This window comes from Leptodactylus fuscus, chromosome 2 (assembly GCF_031893055.1).
Source record: "Leptodactylus fuscus isolate aLepFus1 chromosome 2, aLepFus1.hap2, whole genome shotgun sequence".
Lineage (NCBI taxonomy): Eukaryota > Metazoa > Chordata > Amphibia > Anura > Leptodactylidae > Leptodactylus > Leptodactylus fuscus.
The window spans coordinates 7,232,909-7,250,471 of NC_134266.1; the positions used below are offsets into that span (position 1 = coordinate 7,232,909).

The following is a 17,563-nucleotide window of genomic DNA, read 5'->3' on the forward strand; positions in this document are numbered from 1 at the left end:
TCCACCACGTGATCTCAGCCACAGCTGAGGGACTACTGTACCTTTAAGGCTAGCCACGCCCCCTTTACCCTATTGGTCGAGAACATTGTCAATCAAAAACCATCAAACCAAAACACTTCCTTGATCTCCAGCCCAAGTCCCCTCCATCTTTCCATCGACCGATTGTCCCCGCCCCTCCGACCTCATTCTCTGTTATTATTGGATAAGGAGGCTGTCCATCAGATGAACTGCCCGCCTATTGGCTATCTGATGCGCTCGCAGGGCGGTGATTGGCTGAGGCTCTGCTAGTGCTTAGGATCTCGGTGCTGGGTTCGGGTTCGGGTTTGGTTGGCTGGCGGGGTTGCTTCAGGGGTCTGGAGGCCCCACCGGGGACCGACCCCGGGGGTGAAGACGTGTGGCGAGGACTGAGGTAGGAGTGTCCGACAACCGGCAGCGATTAGGGGGACGACCGACATCGAAAGGGATCTACATGAGGGTCTGTGAGAGAGGAAGGAGGGGGGAGGTCTGTGGTCATGTGACAGAGGGACCCCCAAATCTGACTGACCACAGGAGACAAGACGGAAGGGTTAATAATATACAGATATAACGTGGGAGGGGAAGGGAGTATTATACAGGTATAAGCTATGAGGAGAAGTCACAGGGGGTATAAGTATTATTATACAGATATTACATGAGATGTCACAGGGGTAGAAGTATTATTATACAGATATTACATGGGGGTATAAGTATTATTATACAGATATTACATGAGATGTAACAGGGGTATAAGTATTATTATACAGATATTACATGAGATGTCACAGGGGTAGAAGTATTATTATACAGATATTACATGAGATGTAACAGGGGTATAAGTATTATTATACAGATATTACATGAGATGTAACAGGGGTATAAGTATTATTATACAGATATTACAGGAGATGTCACAGGGGTAGAAGTATTATTATACAGATATTACTGGAGATGTCACAGGGGTAGAAGTATTATTATACAGATATTACTGGAGATGTCACAGGGGTATAAGTATTATTATACAGATATTACATGAGATGTAACAGGGGGGTAGAAGTATTATTATACAGATATTACAGGAGATGTCACAGGGGTAGAAGTATTATTATACAGATATTACTGGAGATGTCACAGGGGTAGAAGTATTATTATACAGATATTACTGGAGATGTCACAGGGGTAGAAGTATTATTATACAGATATTACATGAGATGTCACAGGGGTAGAAGTATTATTATACAGATATTACATGAGATGTCACAGGGGTATAAGTATTATTATACAGATATTACAGGAGATGTCACAGGGGTAGAAGTATTATTATACAGATATTACATGAGATGTCACAGGGGGTATAAGTGTTATTATACAGATATTACATGAGATGTAACAGGGGGTATAAGTATTATTATACAGATATTACATGGGGGTATAAGTATTATTATACAGATATTACTGGAGTTGTCACAGGGGCAGAAGTATTATTATACAGATATTACAGGAGATGTCACAGGGGTATAAGTATTATTATACAGATATTACATGAGATGTCACAGAGGGTAGAAGTATTATTATACAGATATTACAGGAGATGTCACAGAGGGTAGAAGTATTATTATACAGATATTACTGGAGATGTCACAGGGGTAGAAGTATTATTATACAGATATTACATGGGGGTATAAGTATTATTATACAGATATTACATGAGATGTCACGGGTAGAAGTATTATTATACAGATATTACTGGAGATGTCACAGGGGTAGAAGTATTATTATACAGATATTACAGGAGATGTCACAGAGGGTAGAAGTATTATTATACAGATATTACATGGGGGTATAAGTATTATTATACAGCTATTACAGGAGATGTCACAGGGGTAGAAGTATTATTATACAGATATTGCAGGAGATTTCACAGGGGGGATAAGTATTATTATACAGATATTACAGGAGATGTAACGGGGGTAGAAGTATTATACAGATATTACATGGGGGTATAAGTATTATTATACAGATATTACATGAGATGTAACAGGGGGGTAGAAGTATTATTATACAGATATTACAGGAGATGTCACAGGGGTAGAAGTATTATTATACAGATATTACATGAGATGTCACAGAGGGTAGAAGTATTATTATACAGATATTACAGGAGATGTCACAGGAGTAGAAGTATTATTATACAGATATTACATGGGGGTATAAGTATTATTATACAGATATTACAAGAGATGTCACAGGGGTAGAAGTATTATTATACAGATATTACATGAGATGTCACAGGGGTAGAAGTATTATTATACAGATATTGCAGGAGATGTCACAGGGGGTATAAGTATTATTATACAGATATTACATGAGATGTAACGGGGGTAGAAGTATTATTATACAGATATTACTGGAGATGTCACAGGGGTAGAAGTATTATTATACAGATATTACTGGAGATGTCACAGGGGTAGAAGTATTATTATACAGATATTACAGGAGATGTCACAGAGGGTAGAAGTATTATTATACAGATATTACAGGAGATGTCACAGGGGTAGAAGTATTATTATACAGATATTGCAGGAGATTTCACAGGGGTAGAAGTATTATTATACAGATTTTACATGAGATGTCACGGGTAGAAGTATTATTATACAGATATTGCAGGAGATGTCACAGGGGTATAAGTACAGATATTACATGAGATGTAACGGGGGTAGAAGTATTATTATACAGATATTACATGGGGGTATAAGTATTATTATACAGATATTACATGAGATGTAACAGGGGGGTATAAGTATTATTATACAGATATTACAGGAGATGTCACAGGGGTAGAAGTATTATACAGATATTACATGAGATGTCACGGGGGTAGAAGTATTATTATACAGATATTACATGAGATGTAACGGGGGTAGAAGTATTATTATACAGATATTACTGGAGATGTCACGGGGGTAGAAGTATTATTATACAGATATTACATGAGATGTCAGGGGTAGAAGTATTATTATACAGATATTACATGGGGGTATAAGTATTATTATACAGATATTACATGGGGGTATAAGTATTATTATACAGATATTACAGGAGATGTCACAGGGGTAGAAGTATTATTATACAGATATTGCAGGAGATTTCACAGGGGTAGAAGTATTATTATACAGATATTACATGAGATGTAACGGGGGTAGAAGTATTATTATACAGATATTACATGGGGGTATAAGTATTATTATACAGATATTACATGAGATGTAACAGGGGGTAGAAGTATTATTATACAGATATTACTGGAGATGTCACAGGGGTAGAAGTATTATTATACAGATATTACAGGAGATGTCACAGAGGGTAGAAGTATTATTATACAGATATTGCAGGAGATGTCACAGAGGGTAGAATTATTATTATACAGATATTACAGGAGATGTCACAGGGGTAGAAGTATTATTATACAGATATTACATGGGGGTATAAGTATTATTATACAGATATTACATGAGATGTCATAGAGGGTAGAAGTATTATTATACAGATATTACTGAAGATGTCACAGGGGTAGAAGTATTATTATACAGATATTACATGAGATGTCACAGAGGGTAGAAGTATTATTATACAGATATTACTTGAGATGTCACGGGTAGAAGTATTATTATACAGATATTACAGGAGATGTCACAGGGGTAGAAGTATTATACAGATATTACATGGGGGTATAAGTATTATTATACAGATATTACAAGAGATGTCACAGGGGTAGAAGTATTATTATACAGATATTACAGGAGATGTCACAGTGGTAGAAGTATTATTATACAGATATTACATGAGATGTCACAGGGGTATAAGTATTATTATACAGATATTACAGGAGATGTCACAGTGGTAGAAGTATTATTATACAGATATTACATGAGATGTCACAGGGGGTATAAGTATTATTATACAGATATTACATGAGATGTAACGGGGGTAGAAGTATTATTATACAGATATTACTGGAGATGTCACAGGGGTAGAAGTATTATTATACAGATATTACAGGAGATGTCACAGAGGGTATAAGTATTATTATACAGATATTACATGGGGGTATAAGTATTATTATACAGATATTACAGGAGATGTCACAGAGGGTAGAAGTATTATTATACAGATATTACATGGGGGTATAAGTATTATTATACAGATATTACAGGAGATGTCACGGGTAGAAGTATTATTATACAGATATTACATGGGGGTATAAGTATTATTATACAGATATTACATGAGATGTCACAGAGGGTAGAAGTATTATTATACAGATATTACTGGAGATGTCACAGGGGTAGAAGTATTATTATACAGATATTACAGGAGATGTCACAGGGGTAGAAGTATTATTATACAGATATTACATGGGGGTATAAGTATTATTATACAGATATTACAAGAGATGTCACAGGGGTAGAAGTATTATTATACAGATATTACATGAGATGTCACAGAGGGTAGAAGTATTATTATACAGATATTACTGGAGATGTCACAGGGGTAGAAGTATTATTATACAGATATTACAGGAGATGTCACAGTGGTAGAAGTATTATTATACAGATATTACAGGAGATGTCACAGTGGTAGAAGTATTATTATACAGATATTACATGAGATGTCAGGGGTAGAAGTATTATTATACAGATATTACATGGGGGTATAAGTATTATTATACAGATATTACAGGAGATGTCACAGGGGTAGAAGTATTATTATACAGATATTACATGGGGGTATAAGTATTATTATACAGATATTACAGGAGATGTCACAGGGGTAGAAGTATTATTATACAGATATTACATGAGATGTCAGGGGGGTAGAAGTATTATTATACAGATATTACATGGGGGTATAAGTATTATTATACAGATATTACAGGAGATGTCACTGGGGTAGAAGTATTATTATACAGATATTACATGAGATGTCAGGGGGGTAGAAGTATTATTATACAGATATTACATGAGATGTCAGGGGTAGAAGTATTATTATACATATATTACATGAGATGTCACAGGGGTATTATTATTATACAGGTACTTGGCTCTGCCCGCGACTTCGTCTGCATGTTGTTGTTGTCGGTGATCTGCCTATATCCAGCAAATTGCTGCCGTCAATGTTTTGCCTGCTCCGGCATTTCGGCAGCTTTCAAGCTGTCCTGCTGCTGAACTTGTTCCTCGCACTGTGCCTGTGATTGTTTCAGCATCTCATTGATACGCCATATAATGAGCATGTTGTTGGCATGGTTGATCAACCTACTCCGTTGTTTCGGCAGCTGTCAAGCTGGCCTGCCGCTGAACTTTTTCCTTGTTCTGTGCCCATGATTGTTCCGGTATCTCACCACCTCACTGCGACGCCATATATTGAGCGTATCGTTGGTGTAGACAATCCTCCTCAGCTCCGCTTGAGGAGAACTCTGTGACTTCTGGCTCCTTCATAGCTCCCATTGTTTTAGAATTTAGCAACAAATTAGATTTTCTTTTTTTCCTGGCATGTTTAAACGTTGCAAACTGAGAATTTGGATTAAAAGTGTTTTCCCATGTCAGTGTGTCAGTACTGCCTGGAGCAGATCAGATAATATGCAAATGTGTATACACAATCCACTGAGGCTTAGCTGAGTGGTTACACAGAGAGATAACAGACCTGGGACCTGAGATAAGTGGCTGCAGGAGTAGTGTAATATAATATGTGAACATAAATTCATAACAGTCGTGAAGCCGTGTCATTTCCCGGGATAAAAAGTAGCCGATGTGTTAATCGAAGTTACAATTTATCTATGTGCCGAATTTCATTCAACTCCGTTCAGCCGTTTTTGCGTGATTGAGGAACAAACATCCAAACACAATGTTTCACATTTTGGCTGGATTCAGGGCCCCTTCACACGGAGGATACGCTGGCTGATTCTGAATGTGTAAACATTCCAAATCAGCGGCGTTAAAACAGATCCCATTGCTTTCTATTGGAGCTGACATGCGTGCGCTCCCCATAGAAATGAATGGGACGCTTTTTTTCCATGCACGTATGCCGGCTCCCATAGAAAGCAATGGGATCTGTTTTAAATGCCGCTGATTTGGAACGTTTACACGTTCAGAATCGGCGAGCGTATCCTCACACTAGTGTCGGTGTCCGATGCTAATGTCGGTGCAAGATTTTAGCACGGCACACTAGCTGCGTCCTTTACAATTTGCATTATTTTAAATGGGATACTATGTTGTGTCCGTTTACGAAGATGTCTGATTTTTTTTTCTTTTTTTTTTCTTTTCTTTTTTTTTCAAGTGGACAGCTAAACCCTACATGTAGAATTTTGCTATCTGCTTGAAAAATCGGACTTCTTTGTGAAAAGACACTTAAGGACACCCATGGACACTGCTGCTGCAGGAGCAGTGTAATATAATATGTGAACATAAATTCATAACAGTGGTGAAGCCATGTCATTTACTGGATAAAATGTAGCCGATGTGTTTATCAAAGTTACAAACTTTCTATGGGACAAATTTCATTCAGATCCGTTCAGCCGTTTTTGCGTGATTGAGGAACAAACATCCAAACACACAATGTTTCACATTTCGGCTGGGTTCACACTAGTGTTGGTGTCTGACACATATAGTCATCTACAATTTCTCTTTACATTTTGTGAAAGAACAAAAATCCAGCATCTAAAGAGTCACCTTGTTTAGTATTTGCTGTATGAGCGCTCTGGTATCCGCTCCTGTGATGGCTAGAACTTGGTGCGGGCAGGTCATGAACAGAAATCTCTTTGGTGATGTTTTCTTTTTAGATGAGGTTTTTGCACGCCATTGATAAGCTCCTATTCATACACGGACTTTGCCTTCAGTTTATACCTCATTTGTTTTTCCCAGATTTTGTTTGTTATCTTCGCTCTGGGTCTTTGACATAAAATTTATGAAATAATGAAAAAGTCCTTAAATTTTTGTATTTTTTTTCCAAGTTATGTCGGACTGGCTTTGCTTCTTCCTTTGCCGTTGGATACTGACCTGTTAGTTCTTCCTTCTTATTGCCCAGTAGAATGAGGGATGAGAAGACTTGTCTGCCACGAGGACTAGAAGGTAACGGAGATGAGGACGGTGAAGCCAGAGTAAGACCACAATACGTCCAGGCCTAACTGTGGAGGTGAGGACATAGTAATATCTGCTACGATAGAACAGATTGTTGGCTTTCCTGAAAGGGCTGAGGTTCTCTTGTTCCTGTAGGGGGCAGTATAGTGTAATAGAGACATTCTCAGGGGTGGCAAGGGACCCACAGAGGAGCCCGGGGCCGTGATGTAGAGCAGGTGGAGCTTCTTTGACTGATTTAAGAATACGCCCTGAGGCCTAGCAGTCGGGTTTAAGTGAGACTTGTTTTGGTTTTTTTATTTTATGTATTGTACTTTAACTGTATTTGCTTGTCACCCACTGATACGTATTTCTGTACATGTCTGTGGCTACTGCCGACCCACTTGGGTTAATAAATATATAAAATTTATAAAGCTTGTTTTGTATTACCCTGTAAGACTCGGACACACTCGCGGGGCATGAGTAGAAAATAAGAAAAAAGGGTGATCGCAGGTTAATTTCCTCTTGGTTCTCCGTCCTTCATGGTCCTCCATATTCTCCTTGTCTTACAGTGACCAGTCCTTGAATGTAAGCATGCCGGAGATGACTCAGAATGCAAGTCCTAACAAATCCAAGCACAGGTAAGTGGACCCTATAGTGCACGGGGCCGGAGGTGACGCTCCAACACCTCTATGGCCTAATGTTTTCTGCTATAACAAGTCGTACTTGAGTCTTCAATAAGTAGAACTCCTGAATCTTGTTCTGTCAGGGCATGCTGGGAGTTGTAGTGTTGTAGCAGCTGGAGATCAATGACTGACGTGTAGAATAATAAAATATCTTTGTCTCCTTCACCAGGAAGAAAAACCGAGAGAGTCACAATGAGGGTAAGCAAGAGAGATGACTGGTGTTACCTGTAAATCCTGCAAAGACCTAAAATTCTACAAATATTACTAGATCAGCGGATGGCGTTCGGTTACTCACTTTCCTTCAGCTGCAACTGTTGTGACTGGTTGTCACTTGTGATATTTTTCCATAAAGTTGTCACTTTCCCAGCGTGTTTCTATGGCTATTCGTCACCGTCTCAGTAGCTATTTGTCTGGAGCCACCACTGGAGGGAGCTCTTGGGCACCTATCGCATACTGCCCTGTATATGTTCTCCTTTCATTGCCATGGCATGGACACTCTGATGTTGTGCTGTCTTCTGAATATGTTATAAATTGTGTTTTTTATATAATGTGTGTGTTTTGTTTTTTATAGTGGAAAGACATAGGAAGAAGAAAATCAACTCTGGGATTAATCGAATCGGGGATCTAATCCCGTGCTCTCCAGCCCTAAAGCAGGTAATGGATCCTTGGGCCGCTCTTCACCAGTTATGATCCTCAAGTGGCTTCTTATTGAAGAACCCTGGTCATACATGTGACTGGCACGGATACTCTATAGCAGGGGTAGGGAACCTTCGGCTCTCCAGCTGCTGTGAAACTACAACTCCCAGCATGCTCCATTCACTTCCATGGGAGTTCCAAGAACAGCAGAGCAAGTATGCATGCTGGGAGTTGTAGTTTTGCAACAGCTGGAGGGCCGAAGGTTCCCTACACCAGCTCTATACTGACGAGGAAGATCTTATCTTGACTGGTTCCATGTCAGGGATCAGATTTTGGCCTGATATGACTAATGGGGAAGCTTAGCACTAAACCAAAAGGGAGTAAAAAGCTAAAATTGAAAAATGTCTTTGGTGGGAAGGGGTTAAGGGGTTATCCATGACTCTTTTATAGATTGATGATTCTGCAGCCTCTTCATTCAATACCAAGCACCGCACCATAAATATTGTAGGACCATACAGGACGGAGCTGCTGCTCCTGGACCATTTCACTGAGGAACGTCACAGCCTTGTCAACCAGCAGTGGGGTCCTGGGAGTTGGTTCTCCACCAAACACCTATGGATGACCTATCATAAGGATATATGAACCTTAGAAAACCCTTTAATATGATTTGTTAATAAGATTTCTTTTATTGTCCTCAGAGCAAAAACATGATTCTGGAACAAGCCTTCAAGTACATCACGGAGCTGAAGCGTCAGAACGATGAGCTGCTACTAAACGGAGGGAACAAGGAGCAAGGTGAGGCCCTGACGTCGGCTACATTCTTAGACGTTACTACACAACTCCTCCAACCTTAGACTTGTACAGAATGAGCCTTCAAGTTGGCTCGCCTTTCAAGAGGGCGGCAAAGAAGTGTAAGGCGACCAGTGCTGTGCTCATTTGGATGGGTGTGAGCTGATGTTGTACCATGTGACTGGTCCCTGGAAACCCTTTAAATCCCAGTCCCTCTGCGCTCGGTACAGCGCGTTGTCAGTATTGGAGCAGACTGCAGCTTTGGGCTCCCTTGATCATTCAGAGGGACTGTCGGGGTTCATCCACATGTCGAATCTACATAAAATAAGAAGGCCAAAAACAAGACAAGTACTTTTTATAATAAGGAATCTGTAGTCCTTGTGGTTTTTGATCTGAACCCGCAAATCGATGTTTTCTGTGCACAATAATGAATTTTTAACTATTTCCTCTCACCATTTTGCTTTCTGTCTCCGATTGATTCTCCTTAATTCTTGTTTTTCAGCCAGCGAGATCAAAAAACTCAGAAGAGAGTTGGCGGAGATTCAGAAAGAAAACGCTCGGTACATCGAATTATTGAAGAGCAATGACATCTGCTTATACGACGACCCCACACTGAATTGGAAAGGAAATGCAAGAAACTCGAAGACTTCATTGAATGTTCCTACCGATCAAGCCCAGAAGCTCCCTCTATGTCTAAACGGTAACCAGCTGAGTCCTCCTAACCAGGGCGCCACGGTACATGGCATCACCTTCAACGTGGGTCATAACCTGCAGAAGCAAACGGCCAATGTTGTGCCTGTGCAAAGAACGTGCAACCTGGTGACGCCCATCACCATCGCTGGTGTGTTCCCTTTGGACAAGACATGGCAGCAAACTTCAACATCATCCACCACCGCCGGTCCCGTTGAATCGACCAGTCTTCCTGTCATCATAGCACAAAGTACGACAAACCTTGTTGTGTCCAAGGGCAAAGAATCTGTGCAATCTCTGACCAGTTCTGCCACTCCAGGTCCAGTGACTTGTTCTTCCCAGCCAGTGCCACAAGGAGATGGTGTACAGTGCGGACAAAATGTGGACCCCATGCACAAAACTGTAGTATCCGTCAACAGCAGTCTACCGTCACAAGTATCACAAGCCAATGTGCCTGGAATAAGTTTGCCGGTGTCTTCAAGTGCTCTCGAGACATCTGCAGCTTCAAATTGTGTGGAAGCTGGAAAGGAAATTTTGTCAACTGCTGATGTTGGATCCAGCGTGGGAGCTGTCGTTCATTCAAGGGAACTGAATCCACCTGTAGATGTTCAGGCAAGTTCCAATGCGTCCATGTTGTCTGCTCCTTCTCTGGAGACTAGTTGGTCTCTTTCGACTGGATTACCAGATCTGAAAAGCGTCGGAAGCCTGTCTCGAATCCCATCAGATGGAAATACTCAAACTACATGGACAACATTGCAACTTGCTGGAAACACCGTGCAGCCGTTAAGTCAGTCCTCTGCGGTTATTCCTACACCACTGTCTGAACAGCCGGCGGCCTCCAAAGATACCTTGATTAATCGTCAAGTTACGACTTGTATAAACCTGAACAATATAGCATCCTCGGAAGCCAAACCTGTGGACCAAGTCATGGTGAAGATGCCTTCTTGTCAGCCCGTACAAGTTCAGTCTCTTATAACCCAACCACAGCCGCAAAGCACACCCAGTATCCTTCCGCTACATCCGCCTGTGCAAGTCATTCAGGTGGCTCAGCCATTTGGTACTGCAATAAATCCGTCACCAGCCAATCAGAACATTATATTACTTCAACCACCAGCACCTGCGCCTTGTCCGCCTGTTCCCAAACCACCCGTGGGGCAGCAAATCGTTATAATCCAAGCGACCCCTAACCAGAACACTCTTCCCATCATGACGGCTCAGCCTACCCCTTCCATGGTGATGCCCATTAATGCAACCAATCCGGTTGTTTGTCCTTCAACTCCCGTACAAGGCACCGTCATACCACAGACATTCGGTGGAAAACACCTTGTTCATATATTGCCCAGACCTACCCCTGCGCAGCCGTCTAGCACCGCACAGCAAGTACCCGTGTCTACGGCGGCGACAAACCAACAACCCCCAACAATTTCGCTGAATGGACAGTTATTTGCACTGCAGCCCATGAATCCTTCAGCTGGCTCCACCAATCAAACCCCTATGCAAATTATACAACCAACAACTAGTGAAGATCCTAACACAAATGTAGCTCTGAACACCTTTGGTGCTTTGGCCAACCTCAGTCAGAACATATCTCAGATGGCCGGACAGAATTGCCTACAGTTTACGCTCAACCAGCCCGCACCAGCTACTTTAAGCTCCAACACTGTACCAGTAAGCTGTGTTTCGGTTACCGGAACCAACATAACGTCTACGATCGCTGAAACCTCTGCTTTACCCGTTGCATCATTAATAACCAAGCCTTTACCGGTAAAATCGGTTAGTTCTACATCAGCCGCCTCAAAGGTTAAGAAGACAATCAAGAAACCTGCGGTAAAGAAAGGAGCTAATGCTAAAAAGGATCCGGCTGCAACTGCGAAACCGGATTCATCTTGTCCAGAGCCTCCAAAAACTCCGACCTGTAACGAAGCTCAGAAGGAGAAAGTTGCTGTCTTGGTGACATCTCCAACTATGGAAGAGAAAGGAGATGTTGCGGAAGGTCAATCTTCAGAAAATGTAATAAATGAGAAAACTGATGCAAGCAGAAATCATCAGGCTTCATTACATGCAAACTCAGAAGGCAATGCAATACCGTGTGACGAGCCATTACCAACGCACTTCCCCAACCCTACGGATAGCAGTGCAGGTCAAAACTCTACCCTAACGGAGAGAGAGCACAGACCGTCTTCAGATACAGATGGCTTAAAGGGTGTTGTAGAAGCTAGAAGTCATCCGATGAATAACCTACAAGAGGCTTTGGTGGTGGAAGTTCCTCAAGCATCGAATGAATCGACCACTGGTAGAAGTCCTGACACGGTGACCTCTACCAGACCGTGCCATGTCGAAGAAGACTCTCCAACGTTAACGGCTGCCGACCTGTTGGATGCACAGATATTGACAGATGACTCAAACGAAAAATCCTTTCCTTTAAAAGGAGACTCGAAGGAACTTGATAGCCATGGAACATTATTCAGAAAAGTAAAGGTGAAGGAACCTACGTCTGTAGGCGAAACCAGGCCTGAACCTGTTATTCCCAACAACCCTGTTGTTCACATGACCCCAAATAATCCCAGTAACTCGGAACAAGACAATGGCAGCAACTCGACTGCTACCCATCGACAGACAGACTCGCCCTTGTCCAGTAGCTCCAGCAGCCGTAATTTCTCAGTGGCCTCCATGTTGCCAGATTCCAACCGGGATGGCGTCAGCGGGGCACCCTTAGGGCCGCCATTTAATGGATGTGGGCTTTCTGAGCAAAATGACATTGTGGCAGTTGCTGCTCGAGCTATTTTTGATCAAGAAACCCTTTCGAAAGGAAGACAAAGGGTGCAGGCGGAAATGGCAACTTTAGTTCCCAAGAATTCTGAAGCGGAGAGTTTGCCTCCAGACTGTCGACTGCCTTTCAAACCTCACTTGACCAAAGAAAGTCTTTCTCGACTTACTACTTCAACAAATTCCTTTGCTGCCCTGGATGCGAATGTACAACCTTGCGTCGAACGTTTGGTGGAAAAAAGTAATTGTTCGGTTGTAAATTCCACCAGTTTGTCGTTACAGATCTCGACGTCCCAGTCTCAGAGTGTGACCAGTTTGAGCATCAATAACTTAATACATCCGGGCGGCATTAGCCATTCAGGGAACTGTGCGGGTGCGTTGCAGACCTCTGAACACATGTCCTTGCCTCCATCCACCAATCCCTCGGTGTCCTCCAGCACTTATGAAAGCCAAACCGAAGTGACGACTGTTCTGGCCAACTACTCGCATGAACAGTTGCATTCGTTGAGTTCGGCTCTCATGCAGGTATCTCAGGCTACGGTGCCGCTCATCAAGCAAAACATAGAGGGAAGAAAAGAGTCAAACAAGCGTTCGGCACATGAAGACGAGTTGCTTTCTGCAGCAAAGAGGCAAAAACATTGTCAGGCTCCAATCCGACTTGAGCGACTGCAGCCTCCGGATACAGTGACGGAACCAAATGAAGTATTGGTTGGTCACGTCTCGTCTGAGTCCTCGTCATCAGTGTCTGCTCCTAGTAGCGTCCAAAACCACAGCGAGGGACTCTCCAGTCTCTTCACATCAAATAATAACTTTATGAACCCGACTCTCAGACAGACTGATCTACGTTGCAGTTCACAGCCTTCTGTGTCCGAACAGAGTCAGATCGGAACCCAACACCTTCAGCCGTTACAATCGCACCAACAGCAAGTACCACTTCATAGTAACAACCCATACTTAAAGCAACAGCAGCAGCAAGCAGGGCATCTACGAGACCATCATCACTTGTACCAGCAGCAGCAAGTTCCACATGTGGATCGTTCCATCCGCTCTCAGTCTCATAACCTTCAGCAACAGCGAATGATACAGCAGGACGTCCAGATGCAAAAGAAACAGAACTCCGTCCAAGGCGCTCAGGCGGCACGGCTGTCTCTACAGCAGAAACACCTCACAGACCAAAATCACCATAAGAGCGGTCAACCTCATCACCAACAGATGCAACAGCAGCAGATTCCTCCTCATTTTGGAAGTCAACAAGCAGAGAAAACCTGTGAGAACACGGCTCCTTCCCGGGGTCTCCATGTAACCCACACGCAAGGCCATGTGAGTCAAGATATACTTCATCAACACCAACAAGAAATCAGCCGCTCGCAAGGACCCATTGTGTCCTCCGAGCACTTATCAGGTCACAGCCAAGTCCAAAGACTTATGACTTCCAGGAGTTTAGAGCAGCAGATGGCTTCCCAAGCTAGTGTCGTGTCTCGGCCTACAAACATGACGTGCGCTCCACTCCGGCAGGAAAGGAACCGGGTTTCCAGTTACTCTGCTGAGGCTCTTATAGGCAAGAGCACGTCAAGTGCCGAACAGAGAATCGGGGTGTCTGTCCAAGCTTCAAGAGTATCAGAGCAGATCGAAATGCGGAAGTATCTAGATGTGTCCAGGAACAAAGTTCTACCAACCCATAATCTTCAGGGCCACATGTCCATTGAGCATGCCATCAATTCAGAGCCTCAGAGGCTTCCCGATTGTCAGACCTTTAAACCCGGAGGCTTGAATCAGCAGCAACCCACCTCGTTTGAAGTCCAGACCTCAAGGAACAATGATGGTGGCACCAACGTCAATATGAGAGGGTTGCAGTCACAAACCTATAGAATCAGCCAAAATCCTAATCCTGCAATCGATCGGCAAAAACACCTTCCCTACCAGACCGCCCAAGAAGTTCCCATTGCAAATACCCTTCCGATTCGAGAAAATGAGAATTGTCACCAGAGCTTTATGCAGAGTTTGTTAGCGCCTCATATTGGTGACCAAGTGGTTACGAGTCAGAGGTCAATAACTAGTCATCAAAGGACGCAGTACAACTCCTCCAGCCTTGAGTTTAGTTGCCCGCCCGCTCGGGAATCTCTTCATCTCCGGAGAGACAGTGAAGGACAAAACAGGGAAAGTTGTGATTTGGTGATGGGACAAGTAAACTCAAGGAACAATTCTTTAAATATTCCCTTCTCCAGTTCTTCTTCCTCTGCAGATATCCAGGGCAGGAATACGAGTCCACACAATTCCATGCAAAAGTCTGTACGGCAGGCTGATGGACAGGCAAAGAACCAACTCAATATACAAGTTTCCATCAACATGCACGGCGTGGTCCATCCGCCCATTCCTCATCAGTCAGTTTCCCATGGAAACGGAGATCAGCGGCAAACGGTGAGACAGGCTAACCCCCCGGTATCGCAGCGTTCTAGGCATCCTCTACAAGACGAACCCAAGACCCGTCAGCCTGACCGAAACCGATCGGGGAACCAAAGACATGGCAATATGTTTGATTCTACCCTTCCTCATCTCCCGCTGGCGGGGCCCAGTAGCATGATCCTTGGGCGTCAGCAGCCGGTTACGGAAAAGAGGACTGGAATTGTGCGCTTTATGACCGACACCCCGCAGGTGTCCACTGACAATCCAGCTCCCGACCAACATGCACTTACCCAGAATTTTGGTTTTCCCTTCATCCCAGAGGGTACGATGAACCCACCAATCAACGCAAACGCATCTTTTATTCCTCCCGTGACTCAGACGACGGCCACAAGGACGCCTGCTCTGATCCCAGTGGATCCGCAGAACACCTTGCCTTCTTTTTACCCCCCATATTCACCAGCTCATCCAAGTTTGTCCAATGACCTCACCCTACCCTACTTCTCCAACCAGATGTTTCCTAATCCCACCACCGAAAAACCCAACAGCAATAGGTTTGGCTCCATATTGTCCCCACCAAGGCCCGTTGGCTTCTCCCAAACCACATTCCCTCTACTCCCGGAAATGCCCCCAATGCACATGGCCAACCCATCCCACCTGTCCAACTTCAACTTGACTTCCCTCTTTCCAGAAATTGCCACGGCTCTCCCTGCAGATGGTTCGGCGGTGTCGCCCTTGCTTTCCATATCGCACCCATCTGCTTCTGATTCTTCAAAGCAGACGTCAAATCGCCCGGCCCACAACATAAGCCATATATTGGGTCACGACTCCAGTTCGGCAGTGTAAGGACCTCTGTCATGGGTTGCTGTATACCTATAACCGTGGGTTATTCCTGTTCCATTTCCTATAGACTTTTATGTTGGAACGTTTTTTGATTCCTTCCATGTCAGTCTTGATCGTCTTCCATCAGCTCAAGTTTCCCTTCATTTCAAGTCGCCATTTTTCTTCTCCAAAATTCGCAAATTCGACTACTTTTCCCGTTTTGTCCAATATCTGGACTCTCTACAGCCCTGGAGTAGATCCATCCCTTTGATGACTATTTTTGGCCAATTGTGGCTTGGGGTGCGACGCTGGGAACCCGTGTGATATTTCTCCACCGAATTTCCACTTTTCCCAAAATAGAAAGAAAAAAATCTCAATTATTCGAACCTTGTCCATTAGCAGCCCAAGGGTCGTGTTGGTGGAGAACCCCTTTATTTTTATATTGTATTCATTATATTGTACCTAAAATTTTCAGCACCGACTTGGTGAATGGTTCTTTGTTGGCGATGACCCCAAATGGGCTCATCGATCTAGTGAAAGGGGGTCCCTATACCCCAGGCAGATATTTTGTTTTTGCTTTATGATGTTGATCATAGGATGTGCTACATTGTTTTGTCAGAGCTTACCATTGTGCCCCCTCCTCCGCTGACATCCCCTCCCCCAATGGTCCTTTCATCTGGTCTTTGTACGTTCCATTAGACTCGGGTGGAGGGTGTGGCCTAATATCAGTTCATGTATGACGTCATCATAGCTTGGTGATGTCATCGGCTCCCAGTTTTGTGTAGAAGAGATCTTAGGAAGCAACAAACCATACACTGTGTATTACGGAAATACTTTGCCGAGTATCTGTGGTGGGGGGGGGAGGTCACAGCAGAGACTAAAGGGACATTATTTTGTTAAATCTCCGACCCCCGACCTGAGGCGGGGAACGATCTGGTGCTAGTCGGCCTCATATATCCGGTGACCAAGCTTGTACGGCCGGCTCTGTAATGGGGCACGGTAACTGATGTACACTCCATAGTGAACCCGAAACCTCTGCAGCCCCCGGCACATTGCCCCGCGCCCCCCATGTCATTGTATATAAAATACTGTACATATGTAGATTGGAAGGAGCTCCGCCCCCCGCGTCTCCATTGTACATGTTGTGTATAGTTCTTTATACTTTTGGAAATTCTAAGATGATGGCGCCGGTTTTAGTTTTTGGACTTTTTGTTTCCTGTTACGGGGGTGGGGGAGGGGCTCTATAGTTGGTTTTCTATTGCTGCTTTGGTACTTGCAGATCTCATGGTACGCTCTGATCTCCAATGATTTTTATTTAATGTGAGACTCTGGTTGTAATAATTCTTTGTAAAGAGCTGAACATATTTTATTACTAAAATAAAAGTTCTCACCTCTCTCGTGGTCTAAGGAGCTGCTTTTGTGTTCTACTGAAATCTTTGTATAATGTAACTTTATATATAAAAGGGCGTGTGACAACTAAAGCCGTACAAAAGATCTGTATTTATAGCTTCAGACTAACACCCAATCATCACAGGGAGGAGAGGATTATACTCATCCTGTATTATACTCCAGAGCTGCGCTCATTATTCTGCTGGTGCAGTCACTGTGTACATACATTACGTTACTTATCCTGTATTATACTCCAGAGCT

General features: G+C 43.2%; 1 protein-coding gene across 1 annotated transcript; it reads left to right on the forward strand.

Moving 5' to 3' along the window:
* Window positions 1–300: 300 nt before the first annotated feature.
* USF3 (upstream transcription factor family member 3) lies at window positions 301–17,298 on the forward strand. The gene is made up of 7 exons (XM_075263319.1): window positions 301–409; window positions 7,099–7,203; window positions 7,697–7,765; window positions 7,980–8,008; window positions 8,382–8,464; window positions 9,145–9,241; window positions 9,738–17,298. The coding sequence occupies exons 3-7, from the start codon at window positions 7,719–7,721 to the stop codon at window positions 15,935–15,937; spliced, it is 6,456 nt and encodes a 2,151-aa protein (XP_075119420.1). The 5' UTR covers window positions 301–409; window positions 7,099–7,203; window positions 7,697–7,718; the 3' UTR covers window positions 15,938–17,298.
* Window positions 17,299–17,563: the final 265 nt, after the last annotated feature.

What these genes read in the sequence shown, in the direction of transcription:
- USF3 (XM_075263319.1), top strand. Translation starts at nt 7,719, where the DNA reads ATGCCGGAGATGACTCAGAATGCAAGTCCTAACAAATCCAAGCACAG. An exon ending in GCTCTCCAGCCCTAAAGCAG is followed by an intron (nt 8,465 to 9,144) that starts GTAATGGATCCT and finishes TATTGTCCTCAG; the next exon opens with AGCAAAAACATGATTCTGGA. An exon ending in CGGAGGGAACAAGGAGCAAG is followed by an intron (nt 9,242 to 9,737) that starts GTGAGGCCCTGA and finishes CTTGTTTTTCAG; the next exon opens with CCAGCGAGATCAAAAAACTC.